General features: G+C 44.3%; 1 protein-coding gene across 1 annotated transcript in view; it reads right to left on the minus strand.

Annotated features, from left to right (window-relative positions):
- ERGIC1 (endoplasmic reticulum-golgi intermediate compartment (ERGIC) 1) overlaps positions 1–26,337 on the minus strand; it is a gene marked incomplete at its 5' end in the record, with an annotated part of 35,244 nt that overhangs the window by 5,428 nt on the left and 3,479 nt on the right. Inside the window, 7 exons of the mRNA XM_010146776.1 lie at positions 1,006–1,128; positions 3,823–3,923; positions 5,100–5,160; positions 9,294–9,398; positions 11,915–12,039; positions 12,677–12,771; positions 23,050–23,122. Of these exons, the coding sequence (XP_010145078.1) occupies positions 1,006–1,128; positions 3,823–3,923; positions 5,100–5,160; positions 9,294–9,398; positions 11,915–12,039; positions 12,677–12,771; positions 23,050–23,122 (683 nt within the window). The remainder of the gene's footprint in view (positions 1–1,005; positions 1,129–3,822; positions 3,924–5,099; positions 5,161–9,293; positions 9,399–11,914; positions 12,040–12,676; positions 12,772–23,049; positions 23,123–26,337) is intronic.

Consider the following 26,337-nt stretch of genomic DNA (forward strand, 5'->3'; position numbering starts at 1 on the left):
CCAAGTGATAAAATGACGATGTTTGACTTTCTTTAGGATTATGTTTTGAAATCAGACATGCTAAGTAGAGGTGGTCTTAAACCACGACATTCAGATTTTGCCTCAAGCCCCTTTCTCTTGGTAGTTGTGTATCCTAAAGATCACACGCATTTCTGAAGTTAAGTAAAGGGAACTTGGTGTTTATCAGAAGCTGCAAAATCGAAATTTTTAAGTGCAACATAGCCACACTGTTTATGTTACTCCCAATGACAATATCCAAACAGTTTAAAAATGAAAATCCAAGGTCTTCTTTCCAGCCAATTTATCAACCACTTCACATTCTACCATGCCTCACTGGCACAGCAGACTGCAGCTTAAATTTTAAGCCAACTCCCTCAGGGCACATTTTTTAAAGTTCTGAAAGATCTTTAAATAGCTCTTGGCCTAACTAGCAGTTTGGACAGTACAGCTTTGTTACAGATGCTGAGATCAGTACTGCAAGATGCTATCTGGATAGATCAAAACATATCTTGTCAGGAAAACACATCCGAATTTGATAATGCAGGTCTTCACTTCTACCCAGGAATAAGTGCCTGGAACTGGAAGACCCATATTAAGCCAGGCAGCAGCACTGAGTGAAACAACTGCCCTGCATTCTCTGCAAGTTAGATCTTGTCATCAGAGAGATAGTTTACTGCAGCATGCTTTACTGCATATCACATTAGCTTTACTTCCAAGTTTCTGACATGCTGCAATAGTGCCCATCCTGCCTAGCCAGAGTATGGCACTTCTGGAATAAGAAAATTTTCTTACTTCTTGTGCCTAGATATTAAATCAAATTGTCAGAGCATAGGGCTTACCAGTTACCTCATTAAGGCTTCAGTACAATTGCAGAGATGTACTGCTTCACTTCAATCATGCCGCAGTGCTCTGAAGCAGAAACTCAGTTCTTCTGGACAGGAAAGGCTCAAAAGAGAAATGAAAGGCAGGTAGGAGAAGGAGAATTAGAGGTTAAGATTAACTCACCGATGTGATAAACCTGTACAAAGGCTGTCGCCTCTCTGTGTATTTCACCGTGATGGGGCTCAAATCGTAACGAAACCAGATAGCTGGGATAATGCGGCCAGTGTGACTGTAGGCTACGTACTCCTGGAAAAGAAAGTGGGAGGAAAATGGCAGAAGTGAGCAGTCTTATTCCAAATACTGAGTGTCTGCAATAAAATGGCTTCTGTGGATCTGGCCCTTACTCCACTGTTTCGTACTAATGATCAGACTGAAAGAAACCATCAGTTAATTCCTCTGTGACTGCTCACTTCCCACCCTTATCAAACAGGGAAATAAGTTGCTTACTTTCACCTTCATTCAAAGTCACAGAAGTAAATAGAAGGGCTGTCACTGATCTCTCTAGCTTAGATCTGCTCTATTTAAATACAAGCAGTCTCTAAGCGGTTGCAGGTAAAGTTTTTGTGCTACCAGTCTGTAAATTGTGTACTGGGATATTCATCAAACAAACAGAATTTAGTTTGCAAGAATCTGAAAATTCCCCTTGACCGTACACTCAGAACAGCAAGCAGCAGCTCCTGCCTGGGAGACCCCCTTCACATTGGGACCAACCATAGGAATGCTTTGCTCATTCAGTATGAGTCACCTAGAGCCATGTTTAAACCATGTTTAAAAATCATGCTGAAAGCCAAAATGAAACTGTATACAGAAAAGTCATTGGCAAAGGTTCAAAAATATTCCAAGCTTGTTTGGGAGAGACACCTTCAGATTGCCAGTGACCATCTCCTTTAATGTGTTTCTTTAATAACAGGTACAATTCAATCAATTAGCCACAGGACAACACCCCAACAAGACATACCGCACAGGGCTAAGGTAGAACAGCCACAAACATCAACTTAGTGTCCAAAGCTACATCTTCCTGAGCTAACATTTTGCCTGTGCTCTTAGTGGAAATATATATCCACTTTCAAGGATCAGGACATTTATCTTGACAGACTGAAAACAAACAAACAAAACAAAAAAAAAGAGGAAAGAAAATCAGGCTGGGGACTCAGAAATCTAAGGAGAGCCATCAGCCCCAGCATGGCACACACCACCTCTTTACGGAGCTGCTCTTACCTTCTCTAGCCCTGACATGCCTTCCAACTCAGATGACCTCCTCTGTTTTAATTCTCTTTCACACAGAGGCAAGGACAACCTCAAATACTTCAGAAAGATGAAGAAAAGACAAGCAATAACACACCCACGAGCATGGTACGAAAAAGATAATTTTACTCTCTGCGAGCTCAGAGGGAGCTAGTGAAATAGCATCTATCTCCTTCATTAATCTCCTATAAACCCCAAATCTGCCTCCGTGTTTTTTTCAACGGATGACAAGAGAAGCAGAATGCGGTTGAAATCCCTACTCATAATCAGGGCATTTACTGCAGAAGCCTCGCAGACTGTCTTGGGACAGTGGCCATCTGGGGAAGTGAGGGAACAGAGGGTCCGGGAGGTAGAAGGGGAGAGGAGATAAGACTCTCCACACTTAGGACTCTCTTAATCTCTTCATACTCATCAATCTGTGCCAGACCCTTCCAATTCCTGTTTCCCACCGAACAGTATGGGAGTCAAGGACTAAAGCACCGATAAGAGAATTTTTATTTTTAATGAGAAGAAAACGCAGCACTGTTTCTCTGCACTTCAGTTTTTACAGAACTGACCTCATTTTTTCCCTTCCTCTCCCCTTTTCCCCACCAGTAATCCTGCCCTAATGAGTCAGTCTTGGCCGAACGCCCCAATTTGCAACCATGCTCACAGAAGTGTCAAAAGCTCCTGCTATTTTCCAAATTACTTTCAGAACTTGCGTCGCAAGAGTCTTATCAGAACAACAGTTGTGACGCTAAGCAGAACAACTACACTGTAATCTGAATAGAGGGAGACATCCAAATCACTGGGACGCACTGTACAAGCAAGCCCAGAAGTCAGTAGACAGGAACGTTAATCTGAGAACTAGTCCATGAGAGCGTGTGCTTGATTCTCAGTTACAGACTAGCAGTAATTAGATATTATAAACAGCATCTGGACTTCCACTTAGCACCTGACTGGCAAATCATTTTAAACTGAAAGAGGTTTTTTACCTTAAGAAGTAAATAGGGTCTTTTTTTTTTTTAAAAGTTCAATACATTGTATTGTTAAAATACAAATTATCTCCACATTTAATGTAAATTAATATAAATGTAAATTAATATAAGAATTATAAAGTTAAAATAACTATCATGATCCATAATAGTAAAGTAGGCACTGTGAAATAGTCAACCAGAACATATTTGCTGAAGGTTCAGTGGCTTAATATCCAAAATCAACATTTGTAAAAAGCTAAAAACTCTGCTAATTTATCTGTCTGAAACATCCATCACAGCCGGGGTCATTAATAGAACCGTGTGTAAGTGGTGTTTAGTATGTTCACCTGGACTGGAGTTTCCAACCAGATGCATCTCGACACAAATCACAAGAGCTTCTACAGCACGTAAAACCCTCCACCCAATTTACAGAAATCTAGGTCAGCTGAACTGGTGAGTGAGAAAGCATGGAGCACGAACACCTTTCTCTAAAAGAGAAACCGTACCACCACCTGCTCTGACAGGCCCTCACAGTCCCAACCCTGGTAAACGCCAGCACCAGGAGCAACAGGGAGAGTTTCAGTTCCTGCTTCTCCCAGCAGGGGCTACTGCTCACCTACAAACCAACGTTCATGGCTGCAGAGCAGAGCAGCAAGAGGGAGGAACGATGACTGAAGGTCCTCCATGCACCCACTGGGCTGCAATGAGGAGCTTCTCTGAGAACTACCCGCTTCTTTACCTTATTTGCTACGGTGTATTGGTATGAGTATCGCTGCTTGCCACTCATATCTTCATACACCGTTGGGACTATCTTCAATATGTAATCGTGAGATGCAAGAGCTGTGGTGAGGAAAGGAAAGGAAAGGTTAGCGTTCGGAGAAAGGAATCGCAGCCTACGCAACACTTCAAAGTAAACATGCAAAATCAACTGAAACAAGGCAGTCACAGAAAACGTATCTCCCTCCTCATCTCAGGTTGCGTGACAAAGTGACAATTTCACATCCTACATTTATGTCCTTTGTACAAAACCCTGTAAGGTAGTTGGATGACATCACAACCTGCCCCACCATTCTAAGCCTTCTGCACTATCACAACCCACGGAGATGAGTTTGGGTCACTTCGACCTTCCTACCTGCTTCCAGCCATAAATGATAAAACTTACCAGCAACACAAAAAGCTGCCCTGGTTAAAATCAAGAACTAGCTACAGCTAGAGCTGCAGCTCACTGGGCTGCTTTTGACAGAAGAGGCTGAGGCATCACAACCTGTGTAGTCCCGTTTCTTATGCACTCATCTTTCTTCCTTCTCCCACAACTGCTTAACTTTTTTTTTTTATTTTTTTCCCTAATTTAAATGGCTTGTGCCATTTTTTTGTGTCTGCTGAAACAGTTCTAAAACAGAATTCTAAACAATTTCTTCGCAGGATCCTGTAACACGATGACATTTGGCTCCTGGAGAAAAAAGAAACCCCACAGTTGTCTAGCTTCAGGAACAGCCATAGAAATTTTGTTCCAAGACGTGGACAAGACTGATATCCTGCAGGATCCTGAACACTTGAAGGAGAAAAACTACGCTGAACTGTAGCATGCACTGGGAATTTCTTTTTGTGTTGCTGGTCATAAAGAAGGGCAATGAAAATGTCTACTCTTCCAGCCACAACACAGAACTTAAGGTAAGAGCTAACTTGCCACACAAGAAGAAAAAAACAGTTCTGGAGGTGGTGACATCAGCAACGGGAAGCTATAGGAATAGGATATGGATAAAAAACTCAGTAGTTCCAAGTCAGTCATAACAGCGCTGGAAACAATGTCCAGGCTGCAGAAGGGCTGTAAAGGACTTTTTGGGCTAAGCCTTCTCTGTGGCACTGGAGACAATGGAAATGTCAGTCAGCAATGTCTGGATCATTTTGGCTAAAGAGGCAAATTAAAGACTTGTGGATACATCAGTGTTGCATGAACAGCCCTGCTTTCCCTCCTGCAGAGAGTGGCTTAGCACTGTAATAAACAAGAATACATACGATTTGAGCTGAGTTTGTCTGCTCCCTCCAGGGCATTGAACGCTCCATGAACGTTATGGACCTGGAAAGCAAAAAGGCATATGAAGAAACTATGCTCTGACTTGGTACTCTTGATCTTTGCTTCCCTATCCTATCTTGTAACAAGGAGATCAGCCTGATTCAACCTTTCCAAAAACAAAGCCTCAACCCAGTAAAAGATGACTTCAAATATCTTTCAGTGACCATCACCGCAGAGGTTGGTTCCAAGTAAAAAAGGTGATTTCACAACATCCTACAAGATGAAACTCCAAAACCACTCCAAAGCTAAAGGAATTACAGTTGGAAGAGGCCAGTTAGGAAATAACTCACAATGAAATTTCACAAGAGCTCTGCAGAGTTAACTGTGAAATTCACTTCTCAGGCTGTAAGGAAAATAAATGGGAGTCATATTCAGGTTAAAACTCAAGAGGTCTGTAAAGTTAGGTCATGCCAAAGCATTTGGGCTTGTACAACCTTAACTCGTTAGCCCAGCTTTCACACCATGCACACTATGCCCTTGGAGATGGGAAGGACACATGCCAACACTGCCACCCATTCAGCTTTTCCTGCAGCTGGTCCCAGGCATGCAAGTATCTGTTTGCCCAGAATAACAGGATTTCCATCCCATGCCTTCCACATACTATGATCTGGAGTCTGATGTTCACTAACAGAATGGCCAGTCTGTGAACTCTCTAGACAGGGAAACCCCCACAGCAACACCTCTAGATCAGAGGTTGCATCATTCATATAATGTACAGTAGACTATACAGAAAGGACAAATAACTCCATAACCTTGGAATTCCTGACCTTAAGCCAGACAACAGGGAAGAATAGTTTGGAAGAAGTATTTGGTCATGGTGTGACAGAGTTTCACGTCAGTAACAGAGCAATGCAATCTCCTTCCAGACCCTCTCAACAACTGACAGCATGTCGATGGATGTGTCTCATCCTAATGGCTGTTTCCCTACTCTGAATGCTACAGAGTAGATGATGGTTTGGAGGAAGCAACAACTGGATCTGTTTCTCTCCTGAGAAAGGAAATTCTAAAGAGACAAAATCATCAGCAAGTTCAACTAGCTGATGCTGGTAACAAGCACAGAGCAAAAGCAACAGCTGAACCTTCTACAGTGCCTTTCCAACTGCTGGCATCTCAAACATTTTACACAACAGCAACCACTTCCGAACTACACATGCAGACTGTACACATTCTTTACTCATTGTAAAAAGCCCATGAAGAAAGAGAAGCCCCTGGACTGGGCTACAGTACTATGTTCCATTCTTGATAGAGCTGAGAAGTCTCTTATAGCACATCTGGGCCAGAGACTTTAAGGTCCGCTTCAGACACCAGCAGAAAATACTGAGCCGTGGCTCAGCAGAGAACGGTATCTACACTGTGAGGTACCTCTATATTTGGACTTAGGTTCTCGTCCTTAGCTCCCCAGCATCCCCACTGTTTACATGTGAAAGTTGTCTGCTCTGCATCTCTCTACACAGCGAGTTTGCAAAGCTGCGGGTTAAAGGGCTTCCACACAGACAAAGCCACCAGACATCTCCGTAACCGCCTGTTACTGTGCGGCCAGGTCCTTTGGTGCATCTGCCCCTCTTGTCTCTGCAACATGGACAGCAAGTGTAACTCCCAGTCGGGTGTTTTACCGTGATCTTCCTCCTGGAATGTTCTGCACTCCCATTACAGTATTTGCTGTCCATAGACTGCTAATTAATCTCTGCACTACAAAGTGCACAGGTGTGTTCCTTGGGGGAACATGCTTGTTTGTACCTTGTGAAGTACCTGGAGGGACTTCAACAAGCAGTCAGCTTTTGGCCACAGTAACAAAATTGCTTTGCAACAGAGAACTTAAGCAAGCCTGTTCAGCCAGATGTTCTCAGGACTTTGCTACACTACAGAGGCCAAAGGTAGTGCTGGCTGTAGTGGCACAGTCAGTGGTTTAACAGTGCAACACTTTATTCTCCTGGAACATGGACCTCAAAGAGATGCTTGCCAGGGCCTTGAACACCCTAGGCTTTAACCTCTACAAATACAAGAAAAGACACATAAATGGACATAGAACTCAGGCAAAGTCCCACAGCAGGCTAAAATAACTTCCAACCTTGCAACTATCAAGGGAAGACAAAACCTCTCACAAAGGCTAAAACCAAGATTATTCAACACCATCATCTAGCACTCAAGAGAATTCTGTGATTAAAAATGTATCATCTCCTACTTCCCCAATCTCTTTCTTTACTAGGTTACCTGATGGGCAAGAACCTCATTGGTTTGAATTTTGGTCTCATCTACATGAGGGAAAATTCTACAAAAAGTCTGCCACTACTGTGCATGAACTACCGCTGAAGAACCAAAGCCCATTCAATGTCAGACAAGATTCAAATCTCTATTTCAAACAGACTGTTTTTTCTGGAGAACACATCACGTACCTTAGTGGGTATTCTGGCTGAGCTGGTAACAACCTACAAAGAATTAACTCTCAGCACATGACACAAGCGAACAAGAATCTGCTCACCCCCTTTAAGACATGAGCATGTATTACATCAAAGCAGGTGGAGACAACCTAAAATATTCAAAGGTGTATCTAAATTTAAAATCTCCATACTCACTGGCTCTCTACGTTGCTTGCTGAGTCTTGGTAGCACCTGTTTAGTGAACATATCCTTCTTTAATTTGTGCTGTTGAACTCATGTTTGCCTACAGAATCAGCAGCACCTACATGCTCCACTCTGTGTATGGAGATGATGAGTAGTTGTTCTCAGCTTTGAAAATACTAATCAGAACTTGTCCAAATCAGGAGCCAACTACAAGTTTGCTAGACAGGTTTCTCACCACCAGAACTGAAGACACTCGTTCCTTTGCCCCCAACTGTCCAGGCTTCTCAGCTCATTCATGCTGATTCGCACTCTGGCTCCATTACTCAAAGACTCCATGATAAAACAATGGGAACGCTACCTTAGAGCACTGATTTCCCACGCAAACTGCAGAACTCCCTATTAGCACTTACCTAATATTTTTCATAATCTCAGTGTGCTTTACAGACGTTAAGCCAAGCTTATTTATATGCTAATATTTCAGCGTTCCCACACAAGATATTTCCTAAAAGAAGCCGGGAGCAGAGTCAGAAGACTACAAAGCAACGCTTAGACTTGTTAGCATGAAAAAGGGTTTTGGAAGTGGGTGTACAAGAAGCAGACTAATGAGACGTCTGTGCTGAGGGAAGAAGATTACAGAGAGAATATGGGTAAGCAATGTTTAGGGTGAGTCGCAAACTGGGTGTGCACATATATAACTCCCACCTATGATGCCTCCTTGGAAGTAGGCTAGAGAAGTGCTGTCATCTGTCCTTATTGAGAAATCAGAAATTATTACATAACTTGCAACACCTGGTGGAACTCTATCCACAGGGCAAGTGCACACGCTCAGCTTCTTCCCAGCGGGGCACTGGCAGTTCGAAGTCCAACCCGTGTTTCACAGAACAAATTTGACTAATAGGTGTCTGCTATACAAGCACAGTCAAGTGAATTAAAAACTTGACTGGTGCCATGGTAAAGACAGTAGCGAGCACTCATCTTCTCTTAGTGTACTCCCTGCTCCTCTGCAAAGGCAGTCAGGAGTTGTTTGCTATATTAATACTGAAAACAGTACTGCATAAGGTTCTGCAAAACCATGAATCCTCATTTCTACTCCCCGCAGCAAGGTAGCCACATAGTTTTCCAAAAGCACTTTCAGTTTCAGAAGAAAACAGCAAAGTACTGTATGACTGAACACGGCTTCTTCCTGAAGTGGTGGCAGGTAAAGTTTGCAAACTTCTCTGGACTCTGCACATGGCATGAACGCAAGGGGTGAATCCTCACTTCTACTCCCCGCAGCAAGATAGCCACATAGTTTTCCAAAACCACTTTCAGTTTCAGATGAAAACAGCGAAGTACTGTATGACTGAACACGGCTTCTTCCTGAAGTGGTGGCAGGTAAACAGTTTGCAAACTTCTCTGGACTGAGTGCACATGGCATGAACACAAGGGATGGGCTTGGTTACCCAGGCAGTCCCTTCTTATGTCCTCCCCACACTGTAAATGATCTTACTGTAAAACCAAAGTGTCTAGAGCTAAAGTCACTCTCATTGCATTCATTCCCCTAGAGTCAGGGAATTTTCAGGGAAGAGAACTCACCTGTAACTTGTCCCCAAATGAAAGCTTGTGGATGACGTGAGTCATGTCAGGATTCTGAGGCTGCGCAGTGGCACTGTGCGTTGACACGTGAAAGTTACCAGGGACCTAAAATTAGTCAAGACAAGGAAGACAGGATTTCACATTTTATCCCTCAAGGCATGGCTAGGCTCTGTGATATGAAGCAGCAATGCCTTGATCCAGCCTGGCAGGCTGTGTCTACTTTGGAGCGGACCAACTCTGGCACATCACGGAAAAGCTCTGAAATACCTTCCTGCACTGGACCAACACCACCATACTGCACATGGAGCAGAGATCCCTTACATCCCGCAGCCCAAGAGTCTGGCGCCCTCACATTGTAGCTGCTGCTGACTAAGAGGCGATGACTGGATCACTCATAACCTTAGGGATTCCTAACACTTAAGGCTACGCCTTTCATCCCCATTAAAATAAGATTTGTGTCTCTGACAGGCAACCAACAGTTGCTTAACATTTTACTCCCACAGCTCGCATTTGTAAATGGGCCCACTGCTGCAGAACAACCCAGGAAAGCTGTGGATATATCCTCATTGTAGTGCTGGTCGTGAATCACCTTACTTTTGAGAAGATTGTGTGCAAGAATGAGTTTTTAATAAAAATATGAAAACCCCACCCAACACTATGGGGCTTCCTACACGAACTAAGCTAGATCTTCAGCTTCCAGCCCTGGCAACAGCACTTCCAAGTACAGGATATTCTGTTTTAAATGGAGGGAAGTACAAAGTTCTGAAAAATACAGATTTCATGTAAGGACTCAGTTCCAAGACAAGAAACGAGCACTGGTGTCATTCTGATGGGATCACTCCAGCATGCACAGACTTTCAGGTCACTAGCCCTACTCTGTGAAGCCTTTTAACAGACTGAGCTCAATCACTGTTATGGAAGGTGCAAGAATTCTTTCCTAGCGAGAAAAGGTTGGGAAATTAGCAGTCTTGATTTGCAAACCCTTTGGCAACCCTAAAGAGCAATCTGACACGGCCTGAGACAAGAGTGGGAGGATGGTTATACAACTGGTGCCCATTGTGCTCTCTGCAGACACCTCACCAGCAAGGCCACGGGAGGCCACATGCCAGTTCCATGTGCTTTCAGGAAAGCTAATTTAAATGACTTGAGGAACAGCAGTGCACTCCTGGGAACAGCTTCAGGTGTGGACACAAGCTGTGTCATACATAAGCTCAGTAAACAGGGTGGCAGACTGCAGTAAGAAGCACACGCAGTCATCTGTTAGCTTGTCCTCCTCCTTCAAGTTTGAGAATAACACTCAAGTGCAACCCTTGGTCAAGTTTCAAAGCCTAATCACCTCCCACTCCAGATACCAGGTCATACAGAACCCTGTACAATTTCTGCCAAGGGACTGAAGATTTCCAGCTCATACACGAGATGTTCAGATTTTCAGAGCCAGAAGTCAGGTCCCCTACCCCTGACAGAAGTCCCAACCACTACATGAGACAAGGCAGTTAGTGGCCTTTCACAGACTGAGCAGTGAAGGGAACTCCTCACTACCACATACCACAACCCCCGTTTGAGCTGCTTTGGTGAGCAGAACACACCACATCTAGCAGACAAAACTTCAAGTATTTCAGCTCTGTGCTTTGGGAATTAACAGAACAAGAACAAACTTTCAAGAAGCTCTTTCCCAGTTCTGTGGACTACTGGTTGCGTGTAATCTTGGTGGCTTAGAGGCAAGGAAAGAAACGTCCTCTTTTAAGTCCCTAATCCTTTCCATGTCACAGAATCAGTAAGAGGTTCTGTCTGTTATTTTTAGATGCGATTTAACATGACCTGGGAGGAAAAGAAGGAAGTAGGATTTTGTAGCCTGTGGTACATGAAGAGGCGTGAATAAAGGGTGTGCCCTTCTTAGGACATCAGTGGGCCCCACCACTGCCTCTCCCACCCCAGCTAGTCATCTCCAGCATTACATAGCAAGATTATTCAATTCTAAACACACCCAATCCCAGAGAGGAGCCTCCTCCAGGCCTGGATTTTCATTCTTTGAGACAGAAGCAGAGCATCCTGACAAAGCATGCACAGAGGTCTCGTGTATGTATTCCAAACATCTCAGCACGGAGCTGCTCCTGTTACGCTGGCACCCTCTAGTAGGGAACATTCCTGTCATTCTGCGGCTCTCAGAACAAAAGAGGACTTGGATACAGATGTTGCCAGAGACCTCTCACAGTGAGTCACATTTTGGAGGTGCAAAAGTCGTGAGGAATAAACACAGGAGCCATTCGGCTTTTGTAGGGAGTTCATACATGCCCTGAAGATTAGGCTGCTGTACTGAAAGAGGCAGCGCTGGCCGCCACACAGAGCTGCTCTGCTGTTAAGCAATGCTATCTCCATTACCTGTTTTGGAGAATGAAGACAAAGCCTGATCTAACACACCCTCTGTGTGTCTAACTACGCAGCTGCCTCTGCCCACACTGTTCTGCAGCACCAAGAGACTTAACCTTACCACTGATTAGGGACACGAACGTATACTTTACAGGAGAAACACTGGCACATAGGTTTTCATGAGCATTTTACAAATGGATCTTGCTAGCATTTCCCCAGACAGCACACATTCACCCACTGCCACTCCTACTCACCTTGTTGATGCTGAAATGGCCCTCAAACCTGCACCCATCCCCATTACTGAGAGGTATCTTCATTGAGTTGTCAATATGACCCACTTCGTGCCTTCCCATTTCATCTTGGATGTCTAGTCCAACTACTGCATGGGTGGGAGGGGAGAAGACAAAAATCAAACCAAAAGAAATAACAGAAGGTTGCAAAAGAAAAGCATGCACTGCTTTTACTGGGAAAAAAATGCATCTATTTTTTCCTGACATTTGACTAAACTGTGCTAGTAACACATTTGTCAAATATTGTTATACCTGCTCTTCAGAAAGAGCTTTGTAACCAAACTTTTCAGACTGCCTATGTGACACAAACACACCCCCCATACCCTGCCAGCTGACTGCAATCTCAATTACACAAACAAAAAAATTCAGGCCAACAAGGCAGGTGATATAAGAAAAGCCAACAACTAGCTGGTGCATTCAGAGTTACAAATGAAACTTGGGAGGTTTCTTGCTCCTAGAGACAAAAAGGTTGCTATGAAAAAAGAAAATGAGATTTAGAAAGAAGCCAGTGAGGCAGGTCAGCCCCTAAGACGGGCTGTAGACCATGCACAGGGTCCAAGAAAACAGGTGTCCTGGCCTGGAACAGAAAGTGATGAGGTACTGGCAAAGGCTGCAGCTACTTGAACTCCATCTACCCTGTTACAGAAGGGCCATTACCCGTTTGGGCCCATTTCAAGTATTATTTAAACTGCAAAGAAAAAACAGCAAGTGAAAAGGGGCACTCACATTCACAATGAAGGTTTGGCAAACTGATGTTCAGATTGACTTCTATTTTACCTCCGCTGTCTTTGTCTGGGTCATCCACGTAGAGCTCATTAACTCTGGAAGAGAGAAAAAACCAGTGGGTTCACACATATAGCTACTTTCCACAGGAAAAAACCCTACAACCTGCATGGGAAGGGGGCAAAAGGAGACTTTGAATTAAAAATAAAAAAAGACCATGGAGGTATCACTGATGTCCCAAAAAGGAGACTTTTGACTGTGTGACAGATGCAACAAGACAGAGCAGAAAGAGCCCTCCATAACTACATGGGGGAAATCACAATTTAATTTTACTTCTTGCTTGGTAAGTGTAGGAGGCTTTAAACAAGACCCTTGCACCAGCAGAAAACAAAACTCCTGCTCTGATTTATGCTTCCTGCCCCCTTCCCTAACCTGAGTTTCCAGAGGCGATACAAGACACGAACCTAACGTTGAAGAGGTGGCAGGCCAGTGTGCTAGCCCTCCACACACCTAGGCTGCTACTCCTTTGAGGAAAGAGGGACACATGTGCTTTTTGATTTGTTTCAAAAATAGTTCTGGAGAAAGGCTGCTCACAACTATCCCACAGGAAAGCTTATTTGAGAATCCAGCGTGGCATACTTCTATCTCCCTAGTATCTCGTTTCAATCTATGAATGGTAAGCAAAAGCAACAACTAAAATTGAGGAGAAGAGGATTTGAGCCAGGAACAGATGGGAGGAAACATCCTGGGCAGCAGGATGTAACACACTATGCAACAGTCTCCCAAAGACTAATGTTGTTTCATAGCACCCACAGTGCTGGCACGTGTTTCACAAAGACAAAATACAGATATAGAGTAAAAGGAATAAAGAGCGTAAATATTTATTGTTGGCACATAGGATCCATCTGACACATAAAATATAAACCAATAAAACCCCACTGCAAGCACAGCTGAATGAGCTGAATGCTCCTAGAGATTCCACTCCAGGGAAATCCAGCCCACTGAACTGAAAAGACGGCACGATCACCTTGCAACTCCTTCTCCCCCCGAGTCCAACACTGTTCAGCCTCATCAAATAAGATTTGACAATTTATCTTCCAGCTGGACAGATTATAAAGCTATGGGAACTTATGTTCAAGCTACATAAACTCCCTTCCCCAGTAAGTGCTCTGATTAGTTTCACTGAATGCTCAAAGCGCGTGAAACCCTTTGACAAGCCCTTGCCGAGGCGTCTATGCTAACAGACAAACCAGACCAAGGGAAGCTGCAAGACAGATCCAAAGTGATTTTGCTCTGGTGATACATCTCTGGACCATAATGAACTGTTTGCCCTGTGGATTGAGAAGAAACAAGCCTTCACACCGAGAAACACACAGCTGCCAATTTTTTTGGAGGTAATTACTCACAGGTCAGTGGGGTTTGCAGACACTCGTTTAAAACCAGCACAGCATTTGTCTTCGGCTTCGCAGCCCTACCTTTCTCTGTTTTTAATTGGCTTGACAAGTTGCTTGCAATCGTTACTCAACGTATTTTTCAAGTGATTAATAAAAATGACACAGAGGGAGGGGAAAGATTGCTCATCAGTGACCTAGTTAGAAGCTTCTTGGCTGAGCCCTCTCCTCCCGAGCGGAATGCATTAAATCTTCTACGTGTTTATTACTGGCAGATTGGGTAGCGATCGGGATTAAGTCATATGTCCAAATATGGATGCGAGGAGCAGCTCCAGCCAGGACAGGCGTTAATCCCCCAAAGCAATGCACCTCTCTGCGCATCCCGAGTCCTCCCCTCAAGATCCCAGTTGCCAGCCAACCTGTTTCATAACCGCACCTGGCTTCTTCCCAGCTCCCTGCCGTCTGAGATGCGGGCCATGCCCAGCCGGTGCCACGGGCAACTAGATGTTACTAGCAAAAAGGAGCACTGGCATGCGGGCTGGCGGAGAAGCGCACCAGGTTCAGCTGCGCAGCTGAACATCCCAGCTCTTCAGAGGAAAGCTCTAGGAAGGTCAATATTTGTGTTTACTGATTTCCAGTTCTGAACCTGTCAGGAAAACACGGGTTGGGTGTGGTCTGTAAGCAAAGGCACACAAGCCTTTCAGTGAGAAGTGGTTGCTGGTAGAAGTCAAAGGATAAACTGTGCACAGGGAGCCTACGGAAGCTCTTACATAGGAAGAGAAGCAGTGAGGTCACTCAGCTGAGACTGGATCACTGAGGCAAAGAGAAGTAGGCCAGTTTGTCCACGTCACACAGCCCATTAGTCGCAGATAAAGGAAACTGGTTTCCTGTCCTGTTCCCCGGTCACTGGACCAACGGTTCCCAACCTGTCCCTTGGGCAATGCTCACAGCCACTTCCTCCTCCTCCTCTTTACCTAGTAGCCCCCTGCCCCTCTCCTAGTCATGATCCCAATTTCATAACCCTATCTATCACTCCTCAAACATCTGACAGCTCGTGACAGTCTGTCTGTCCTTCCTTCCCCTCCCTTGGACCTGTGGTGCCACCTTTCATGGAGTACCCTGCCTGCTACTCCAGCCGCTGCCTTCTCCTGACAGCATCAGCTCTTGCAGAGGGCTCAAGCTAAAAACACAACAAGGTTTCTTAACAGGGGCTCCAAAGTGCACCCTCTGTGCTGACCTACTCTGCTACTGAGGTTCCCTCTCACTATGGGGACCCAAGGGCACAATGACAACACACCACAAAGAACTGGTATGCTTGTCAGCGTGAAGGCTGGGGCAAACCTCAAGAAGAAACAAGATCATTTTCAACAAACTGGAAATTTAACTCCCAAATTACATTCTGGAAACCTCAGAGGCAAAGCAAACTTCCAGGGTCAAGGCTACCCCTTCCAGGATCCCTCTGTGAACCACCACCAGCTAAGTCTGGATGGAGCTGGCAGAGAACTGGCGCTCACGCCTCCCCTGCTATCCCTCCTCCCAGGGCCAAGAAGCCAAACTGCATACAGTCTTCCTATTATTTTATTAGACAATCCTGGGATGTTGGGAAAAGCTCTATTTACCACCTCTAGCAACTCCCCCTGAAGGGATAACGTCTCCAGTAGAAGAAAAAGAGTTGGCTCTAATTTATAGCTGTTCCTCCTGGAACATAAAGTGTCCCAGGAGTAACAGTGCTTAACACTGGGCCTGGGACAAGGGAAATAAAACCTGAGGTCGGGCTGTTTAGACAGGCAGCACATAGGGTTGAATTGTGACTTCAAAGATGGCACCTACCTCCTCCTCAGACCTTAAGTATGTAGGAGTTGGCAGCTTACTAGTTGCTGTTATGGCCCATTTGAATAAAAGTGGCACAATAAAGCAGAGGTGAGGTGCAGAGCTATGAAAGTACAGTGAGGACAACAGGACACGAGAGGTGGACCTCTCCTCTGGCGCGGCCTCCCACTACTGCTTCAAGGAAAGGGAGGAAAGTTTCTCCACACAGCAGGAGCTGTGATCCACACAGAAAGAATCTGCCTCACTTCTAGAACGAGCCACTTCGAAATACTTCACATTCCTGAGTGGTGTTGCTCGGCCTCCCAGTTGCTTTTCCCGGTTGCTTACAAACTTGCAGCATTACACAGAAAAAGTTGGAGGGACTCTCTGGCTACAAGAGCAGATCATGCAAATGGCACGCGAGGGAGAACAAAGGGCGAAACAGGAGCAAGGGGGCTCAGCATTTCTTTTAAGATTTTATCCAAAGAAAGCCAGATCCATTCCCCACGCTTCAGGACTCAGAATTATGACACACCAGCTTTGTTTCTCCAGAAACAAAACTCTCCTGGTAAGAACTTCCACCCAGCAGGCCTGGCCACTAACATTAGATGCTCCCGCACTTCAACAGAGGCCCTTTGAATACAAGAGGATACACACTGCATGGACCTTTCAGAGCTTCACACACTGCCTGGGTGCCCTCTAAACACATCTTCCTTGTCCTCTGTCCTCCTTGTCCTAGTCTCTGCTTCAAGTTTTAGCCTTTTTCTTCCCCCTCCCTCTTTCACAGCAAACAACCAGGCACCCTCCTCCTAAGTCAGCAGCCTTACACAAAATACAACCACTTACTCCAGCAAGCTGCATTTTACCTTGCCCTCCAACTCCTAGGATGTACTCCCTGGTCTCTAGGACCTTAAAGCCTAAGAGGGAAAACAGTTATTCTTTCTTGAGGGAGCCCAAAGCTTCTCAAAAGACTTTCTCAGGTGATCTTTCTTGGCTCTGCTTGCCATTTCAGTTTTAATTAGGCATCTTCCAGAAACACGATCATCCGAAGCTCGGATTCCTGCACTACTGTCTCTTCGGTTGTGCCAGACCAGAGAAGACCCAACACTGGACAAACAATCCATCTTCTTCTCGATTTGTGCAAAGAAACAACAAGCAGGTTAGCAAATTCTCTACTATGTAATAAATTGTGCACGTCTATTGCTCTGCCATTCGTAATCTTCCTTCTGTGCCCTGAATCTCAATCAGTTCTTCATTGAGAAGGTCTTTGTCCCAGATTAGGTCTTGGCTCAGCAGTGAAGCACAGAAAACACACTGTCCTACAAAGGAAGGAATTACAGTTCTCCAGAAGGCAGGAAGAAGGAGAAGGGTTGGAAAGACGTCAATGTAGATTTGAGTCAGAAATTGCAAGTGACATCATGACATGACCTTCCGCTTCCTGCTAACCCACACATGTACATTAGGACAAACGGCACAACAACGCTTCACAAATATATAACACCTTTTATTAGGTAATCTCCAAGTTACTACGCAAACGTTAATTAAGCTTCTTAGCACCCCTGAGAGGTAGGCAGCTAAGTATTACATCCTTCTACAGAAAAGTGTCTGTCTCAAGGTCAGTCCTTGGCAAGAGCAGGATTACGACTCCCATTCCCCTCTGACTACCAGGCTGCATTCCCTGTGCTGGTCTAGTTTGCTCCAGCATTTCATGTGCCTCAACTGGATGAGCTGGTGGAGTCGGAGTTGCATCTCCAGCTTCGTATCAGAACATACGAATTGTGGCACTGTGCTCCTGCTGCAGATGGCCTACGCTTCCAGGTTACGGTTTCCAGCAGAAGGAACTCTTGCTGCACCAGGATCACACTGTGCTGCTGCCAGTAGGTGCAGCTTGAGCCTGCAGGTTGTTAGGAGAGATTTTCATGGGCCAAGAGCCACCAGACACATTTTTCATACCTTGCAGAGCTACGGGACAAAAAAACCTCTACAGGCACATGTGACAACAATCCTGCTTCGCTGCAGGATTGGTCTTGGGCATGCAAATAAATGCAGTGTGAACAAGCAATGTTGGTCTCAGAAGCTCCTTGCATTTTGCTTCCTCCCATACTCGGGGTCCCTGACAGCCTGCACGAACAGTCCAGTTGTGCCGCACTTGATGTGGCCCCGGCACAGGAGCTCGGCTGTGTGATATTTACAGACTGACAGTAATTTTTCATAAAACATTAAAGCAAGCAAGTGCCCCCAGTGAATCATAGAATGGTTTGGGTTGGAAAAAACCTTAAAGATCATCTAGTTCCAACCCCCCTGCCATGGGCAGGGACACCTTCCGTAGACCAGGTTGCTCCAAGCCTCATCCAGCCTGGCCTTGGACACTTCCAGGGATGGGGCATCCACAGCTTCTTCGGTCACTTTAAATGAACAAATTATTTGGACATTGCTGACGATTTATGCTTCTATGCAAACGCAGTATTTTTGTTACAAGTATTCTGCTTAAATAACTGTCTTGCAGGAGGGCACAGCCTTCCAATTGACAAACTTGTCACTTCAGCCTGTTCAGTGCCAGTTACTTCATCAAAAAAAAAAAAAAGAGAAAAAAAACACTGCCAGGAATGGTCTGCTGCTTTCTACTGCGCTGTGGCAGACGAATTATTGTTGAGCACCTACGTTCATAACACAGGTATCACATTCATACCCTCCTACCCCTTCTCCTGGCTGCCAATGCAAGGCAGACTAGATTAGTTAATTACACCTTTCCTCCTTAATGATGGAATACTCAGAACTAACTCTTATTGATCCTACAGAACACAATTCATGACCTAATTACGGTGATAAAACTGCAGGATTATCATCTTGCCAGCTATTAACTTCTAGCACTGATCTGAGCTAATTAGAAAAGAGATAGGTGGTTTCTACATTCTTGATTTGCAACATAACAGCAAGATGAATGAGGAAGGCCGTTAAAGGTATGCCAAGCAATTTCTAGCCCTCAACCTACTCTCAGCTCTCAACCTACTACTGATCCTGCCCAGGAAATGCCAGACACATTTAACACTTTAGCTACATTTCTTCAGCCATTTGAGTCATTTGCTCAGTGGGACAACTATGGGAATACTGTAAATTTTACAGAGGTTCAAAGGTGGAGCATGGACCTTAATTTTCTTTATCTGTCTTTTAGGGAATTGAGGATGTTAATCTAGGTTCATGTTTTGGACAAAGTCTTCAGTCACTCACAGTCTGGATGGGGTGGGGAGAGGGGGGAGAAAAACAATCAAGATAAGATCCTTGATTTCCAGAGTCAAACTCACCCTCCTCTTAACTGCAATGATGGGTTGTGGCTGAGCAAAGAAAGAAAATCCTCTTCCCTCACCAACCCTTCACTGTGCCTTTCTTGAAAAGGATGTAGCCCCACCTAAGAACCAAACTTTGATTTCCTTCATGGCTGCTCAGAAGACTGCCTGTTAGGTCACACAGTAAATCTAGAAGATGAGAAACTGGAGTTTTCTACCCTACTCAGGGCTCATCTACGCAGGAAGCAAGTCAGCAGCAAAATAGGATGTGCATTTATAAAGCGTTACCTGTGCTATATGAACTTCCTGCACGTTCGCTGTAACACGCACGGTGTCTTAGTTCGGCTTCCTAACTGAAGTCAGCTCCCGCGCACAGACGCAATCTCAGTGCTCATTAGAAATGCCCACACGAGTTATGACATAGCCACCGTGATGCATGCTGTCTTCCCCATATAGGTAATCTGTTTGGTTTTAGTGTTATGACTGTGATCCTCGAGATGAGGGTGTAATTTCTTGGCTGTCTGCCACCCAGACAAGTCTTTAGCAGTTGAGACTATAAACGCCAAGACAATGGGCTGGTCAAGGAAAAACAGCTTTGAAGTTGGGCAAGAGTGACCAAACAGAGATTTCTAGTAATACCAGGAATTTGAGTTGCTTCAGCCATATGAATGGAGAAGAAAGCCCAACAGCAGGTAGAAGCTAGCAAGTATCAGGGGTTAGCGTGGTGCAGAGCAGACCTTATTTTCTCATGTTACAGCATGAGTTCAACAAACCACACCAACCTCTCACTTCAGATGCAGATACCAAAGAAACCTCCCAGTGCCGAGAGTTAGACAGTTAATCCCGCGGGTACCACTGCTGCTGAGGTTGCTGACTTGCCCTCAAGCAGGCTGTCAGTGCACACACACCACGCACAATTACCCGGCATAATAGGGCTGTGAGGTAAGCATGAGTCCGCATCAGTGAACCTGGTACGTCTCTGATGTAAGGCATCAGGCCAAGTGCTCTCGATTTCACCTTGCCATCAAAAATGTGCAGCTATCCCCATACAATCCAGCTTTGTCAAGTGCATGACTGCTTTAAGGGAGATATTAACACATGAGGAAAGAGACTGATGCAGTCTCATAGCACGGCTGGCACTGGCAAAGCAGGAAAGCTCACCCCATGGAAGTGCACACTAGTTGTTCATTCAGATTCTGGCTGACACCAGGAGAGATCAAGCTGGGAGAGATACCTGTTGTAGGAGACTCTTAATACAAAATAAACTTGAAGCTTGCAATAAAATGTGATGGGAATTGAACAGTTTGCACATAAGGAATCTTCCGTATCTTCAGAAGTATTTGATTAATGGGCAAACAAAGCTGAAATATCTTTGCAAGGTAATCTCTCCCCTGTTATTTGCTACCACCCGGTCTAAATGGTGGCACAGAGTTTTCACACAATTTGTTCCAGACTACATAGAGATCCACACTTCTGTGCCTATTCTGAACGACGAGACTGTACTGCCTCGCAACACGCTGCCAGCAACACACACTCGAAAGGGAAATACAAGAGATTAGCAACATCTTTAAACACCCCTAAGGTACTGGGTTTCCCATAAGAGAAAGCAATGAGTAAGAAATGGAAAAAGAAGAGTTTACTTCCGTTTTAGAAGTTGCTGAACTGGGGAGCACTTTGTTATGTGACTTTTTGAAGTATTTCCACTGTTACAGGGGAAGCCTATTCACAAGTGCTGTGGGTGACCTGTTCCCAGCAAGAGAGATTTTGATGACCTGTAACTCATCAGGAGGTTTTCATACTCGGCAAGCTATTGTGTTGGATGGTCCATGACAAATCAGTTTCCTGCATTCATTTGTCTCAGTCTCTTCCATGACATCCTCTCTAAAATTTTACTGCTCTATTGCTTACAAACACCTCCTCCCCACGCAGTTCCTGCTGGGAAAGGCTGTTAACCAGCTCTCCGAGATGTTGATGAGAAACTTACCAGATGAGCATGCTGGAATGTACAGCATCTCTAATATCTTTGTGGAAAATGCATCATCTTGTTAAGAAAAAAGCATGAAGAGGCCTCAGAGAATCATACAATTTTGCTGTTTAAAAGGAAATTGCGAGTCAGGAAGCTACTGCTACATAAAGGCACGTGCACTCAAATAACCGGATCAAAATTAGGTAAATATTACTAATTCCTCTGGTAAAGCATTAACTAAAAGAAAAAAGAAAACCAGATGAGAGAATAAGATCGAAGAGGAAAGCAAGAAAAAAATACTGTTTTACTTGAAGCAATTTGTCCAGCTTTTCTCTATTTTTTAGAACAAGAAAACCAAGAAAATTCATCTCTTGAGAGAAGTGGGTTGATTAGGTGACCCTACTATTTTACAAGCAAATGCACGGAACTGAGTTCAAAGAAACGGCGAGTGAGTAAGAAACCCAAGATACCATCTCTGAAGTAAACATGCAATGGGCGTAAAAATCAGCTAGAGCTAGATTACGCTACTGTCTTAAGGTTAAACATTACTCAAGGTTAAAATTATTCTACAAATTAGATTCCTGACCCCAGTCAGAAGCGCAGAAAATCAATGAAAAAGGCGCCTGGTTATCAGCGGGCACGTAACGCACCGTCAATCCAAGTATGGCACACGAGCCCTACGCGTTTCGGACCTTTTTTGTTCAGCAGTGACATCTGTTGCTATCCGGACCATCACATAAGTCTGCCAGAAGTTCCACCCTTCCTAACTATCCAGGAACTGTGTCTCATAGTCTAGTGAGCTCACTGCCACATCAGCAAGATGATGGAGAATGTTTCCTAGAACCCAAGACAGGGGTACCTGTGCTAACAGTTACTAAGAACAGTTTACTTCAAGGCAGGAGGAGCATGAGAATGGGGGGGGGAGGGGGAATGATCTGATTAACTAAAATACTTGTTCTATGAGTAATTTTTTAAAGCAGAAATTATTTCCATTTTCCTCAAAGCAAGGTCCCAAAGAAGTTACACAGAACAACTTGTCTTCAGGCACAAAACCTGTCAACTAAGTTTCCAAGTGAGACTCAACAAGCAAAAGGAAAGAAGATCAAACTCATGCATGACTAAAGGTATCTGCATGCATCACAGATTCAGCACTGACATTAAAAAAAATGTATTCTTAATATTAAACTAATAATCATTCATATTTTATGTAATTCAGTTTTCCAAGAAGCATCTCCAAAACCATCCTATGAAGAGTGGCAGAATATGATACCCATTTTATCCCCAGGGAATCAAAGGGAAAAAGAAAATGTCAGAGATGCCAGCATATCTGCAATGGCACCCCACAGTCTCAGAGCATGGACCACGTGGATTCAACCAGTAGGCACCACACATTTAAACATACTAGACTAATGATGCAAAATACACCAGCTTCCCAGAATCACTTCAAATCAAACAAGTACAGAGGAAACTGCCCACTCAGGAGGAGAGGAGAAACGGCCTAAGGAGGAAGAGGGAAACTGCAATGGGCTGGCACTGATCATCTTAGCATTCACGCTAGTTTACACATGGTCACTAGAGAACTGAAACGGGTCAGAAACTTTTGATGTGATCTGGGGTCTCATGAAAAATATCCACTGTGCTCAACTTAGAAATCCCGTATGCAGCTAATATAGGATCAAGCAGGTCTGGAACAGTTTTCTCTATCACTACTATTTTAGAACCAAGTTTGCCTAGCGTACTTTAGTTAATTAAAAAGCTGAAGAAGTGACTGAGAATTTGGAGTCAGCCAAAAGGAATCCAAAACCCATGAGAAAACTAACGGACCTAATGAAATTACAGGCACGTTTCTTCAAGATAACAGAGTAAAGCTGTAAAGAATCATATACACACATACATTCAAACAAAGGAAAACATTATTTTACTTACATTTCAGTGGCTATGAATCCGGTGAGCTCAGACAGGAAGAGAAACAGTATGAAGAGACAGCAACAGACAGAGACTGGAAAAGAGGCAAGAAGAGGAAAAGGTTAGTTTCATATCTCTAACACAGTCAAAAACTGTTTTCACACAGGCATATATTTCCCCCCCAGGATATGCCACCCAGACACACTTGAGACAACACAGATAAGACCATCAGAGCAGTGACTTCAGTGGTGTGACAATACCCAACATCCTGCAGGGTATCTTAATTCTTGGGCCACCTTTTCCCTTACAATTTCCATCTCTAGCACACAACAGTGGTCTGCTGGATCTCCCTCCTTCATGACAAAGCTGCTTGACAATATGACTTCTTTGGACTCCTTGCTCCAAATGTAATTTTCTTACTACTAAAACCTCAGAAAGGAAAAAGAATCAGCACGTCCTTGCTTCAAAAGCATACAGTCAGCTACACAGTGATGTGGATTAGGAGACATTTAGGTTTTCCATCAAGTTCTAAGGCTATGTGTACGTCACCTCACACTCTGCACTACCCACTAGATAGAGCTGGTATGCAGGATCATGGCAATAATGGACTAGTCTAGCCAGTGCCTGGTACCTCTCTAATTCTCCATTTGCCAATATATCAACTCTTCAGAGAGGGAAATTTACCAGCGAAGGAACTGCAAAGTACCTGGACAACAAGTCCCATGGGTTTTCTAAGAACACCAACCTAGAGTTACCCACAGTAACTGGCATATTACTGGTTACTCTTCATCAGGAAAATATTCAAAACATTGTACAATGACATTCATGTGGCAGTGACAGAGTCACTGACCTGCACAGGAGGGGCTGGAAGGAAGGACAGCTGTAAACCCTATTGAACAGGGCTGACTGGAGTAGACAAGGATGTGCCAACTCAAGGAGACAGGACAATGTGTATTTGTATTAAATACCCAAGTTCACCATGAATCACTATACGAAAGAGTAAACCAGGAAATAGCATGCTATCCCAGGGCTGTGACAACAGGAGTACAATCTGGCTCAACCCTCAATCCCAGCAGAGTCGCAATGACCAAGCACTCTTTTACCACAGCCACTAATTAAGATTGAGAAATACATAAGAAAAACCCTGTTCCTCAACTTTATTCCACAGGACCTATACAGCCTGAATACCCATTCCTTTGGGAAGCTCAAGCAACAACTGGCTGGAGATTTTATCGTACAACTGTGACTGTCCAAACTCCCTTGGTAGAGAATGCAAGAGGCAAGGGAAGGAAAGAGGAGGGACTTAAGGCAAATACTGGGATAGACCCTCAAGTGACCTAAAGCCTTGTGCCTCGTTCTTCAGAGTAGTCAATTTATAGTTCTGAGGAAAGAAAATGTGTTGCTTCCCTTCCTCACAGTCATTTCAAGGGTGGATTAATTTACTGACCCTCTGGAAAGTGCAAGGAATTATGCCAAAAAATCCATTAGCTAGGATGAAGAAAGAGAAAAGGGAAAAACCAAAGACCAGTAGAAAAATGGGAAGCAAGAGGGGATATTCATTTCTAAAGAGAAACCTCAGATGGTAACACAGCTCCTTCCAAGTCTGGGATGTCAAGACACAGAACACCATCGCCGCTGTAAGCCAGCTACGCCATTGGCACGGTGCACCATGCAGCACAGGGGAGGAGGAAGGTCTACTTCAGGCACAGCAGCAAATTATTCTGAGAACACAGACACCTATGTAAAAGCACACAGAAGTAACCTAGGCACAAGACTAGTTGGTCCAGTGTTTCTTAGTATTAATCACGGAACAGCTGAGACATAAGATCTCTGCTCTTTGGCAGTATGCAGGGAAGAATGTTCGACATAGAGACAAACCTTCCTTCTTTAATTGCTTCCCATATTCTTCTCTGCTTGTTATCATCCTGTAAAGGCTTTCTGCAGCATTGGATAGAGCCCACCCCGCTCTCCAGCACTTCAGTGCAAGTCTGGTACTACTAACTGTAAATTCTCACCCAGAGCTTTCTCTCTCTTCCATTTTTTAAACTATTTTCTCTGCCATTTACATAATCAAAATATCTTCTCCTCCCCCAGTATACAGAGTGTTTGCTCCCTCAAGTCCATCTTCCAGTTCAGCTCTTGCAGCAAAAGTTTGTGACAATACTTGACCAAATGCAGTACAGGAAAATTTCACTAACATGTACCTAAAAAATCCTGCAAGAATTCCCTAACACATTTGGCAAGGACTGACTTTCAAGGCTCCTCAATGTTTTTGCCAGTCTTCAAACTGCACAGTCAGTAAAATGACTACTGAGGATGGACGTGAGAGGGGTGTGTAAAATCGTGAGCAGCCTGAAGGAGATGAATGGGGAACAACCACTCACTGTTTCTTCCAGCAGGGGAACAGGAGGGAAGGGGGAGGTTAAAAACAAGGTATTTTCCTTTACGCAACACCTAACGAAATTTTGGAAATTCTTGACCATGGATGTTGAGGATGCTTTAAAAAAAAGAAAGCCTATAAGATTTCAAAAAGGAATTATACATGCCCTGAAGAAGAAATCCATTGAGGGCTGCTAAACACAAAGGAACGACCTTTAGCTCAGGAAGTTCAGAACTCCCAAATGACCAAAGCCTGGCAAAGTGTTTAAACTGTCCTCATGCTCTTTCTCAGGCATCTGCTGCCAGCCGCTCCAGGCAAGAGGACACCAGGCTACATGTATATTTGCACTGACCTAGGCTGCTCATGTGTTAAACTCTTCTCGCACACACACACTTTAAGGGCAGGGGGGTGTCTCTGGCTTATGTGAAAGTCTTATACATTAAACTGCCTCTAGGGCCAATGTTTCTTCAGATGCAGAACATGAGCTCCTCTCCTTAGCAGGGAGCTGCAGGCATATACGAAGATCCCAGCACGCAAATTTACACACGCAGTGCTTCAGCTACTTATTTCATAGTGAAGGTCTTTACTTGCTCCCATGCAAATGTGCAGTTCCTGCCACCCACATTTGACAACTGCATTACATTTGGAAAAGTAGATTAAAGGCTAGGATCAGACAGAATAAAACAATTCATGCATAAAGCTTAGCTTAACTGCAAGAGCACTGCGTGTTCCCACAGAGCTCGACAGACCATCTAAGACAGGTTGCTTCAAACTCAACTATGGCCAAGCAATCAATATATCAAAGGTTGCTGGTGTTAGGCACACTGCTGTTGGCTAATCCCTAATTCCAAGGATGGGAAATTCTGATGAATTTTATTTCCTACGCTAGCTTTGACAACCTAACCTTTTCGTACATACCCCTTCTGATA

Source organism: Eurypyga helias, unplaced genomic scaffold (genome assembly GCF_000690775.1).
Source record: "Eurypyga helias isolate BGI_N326 unplaced genomic scaffold, ASM69077v1 scaffold17962, whole genome shotgun sequence".
In the NCBI taxonomy this organism is placed as follows: Eukaryota; Metazoa; Chordata; class Aves; order Eurypygiformes; family Eurypygidae; genus Eurypyga; species Eurypyga helias.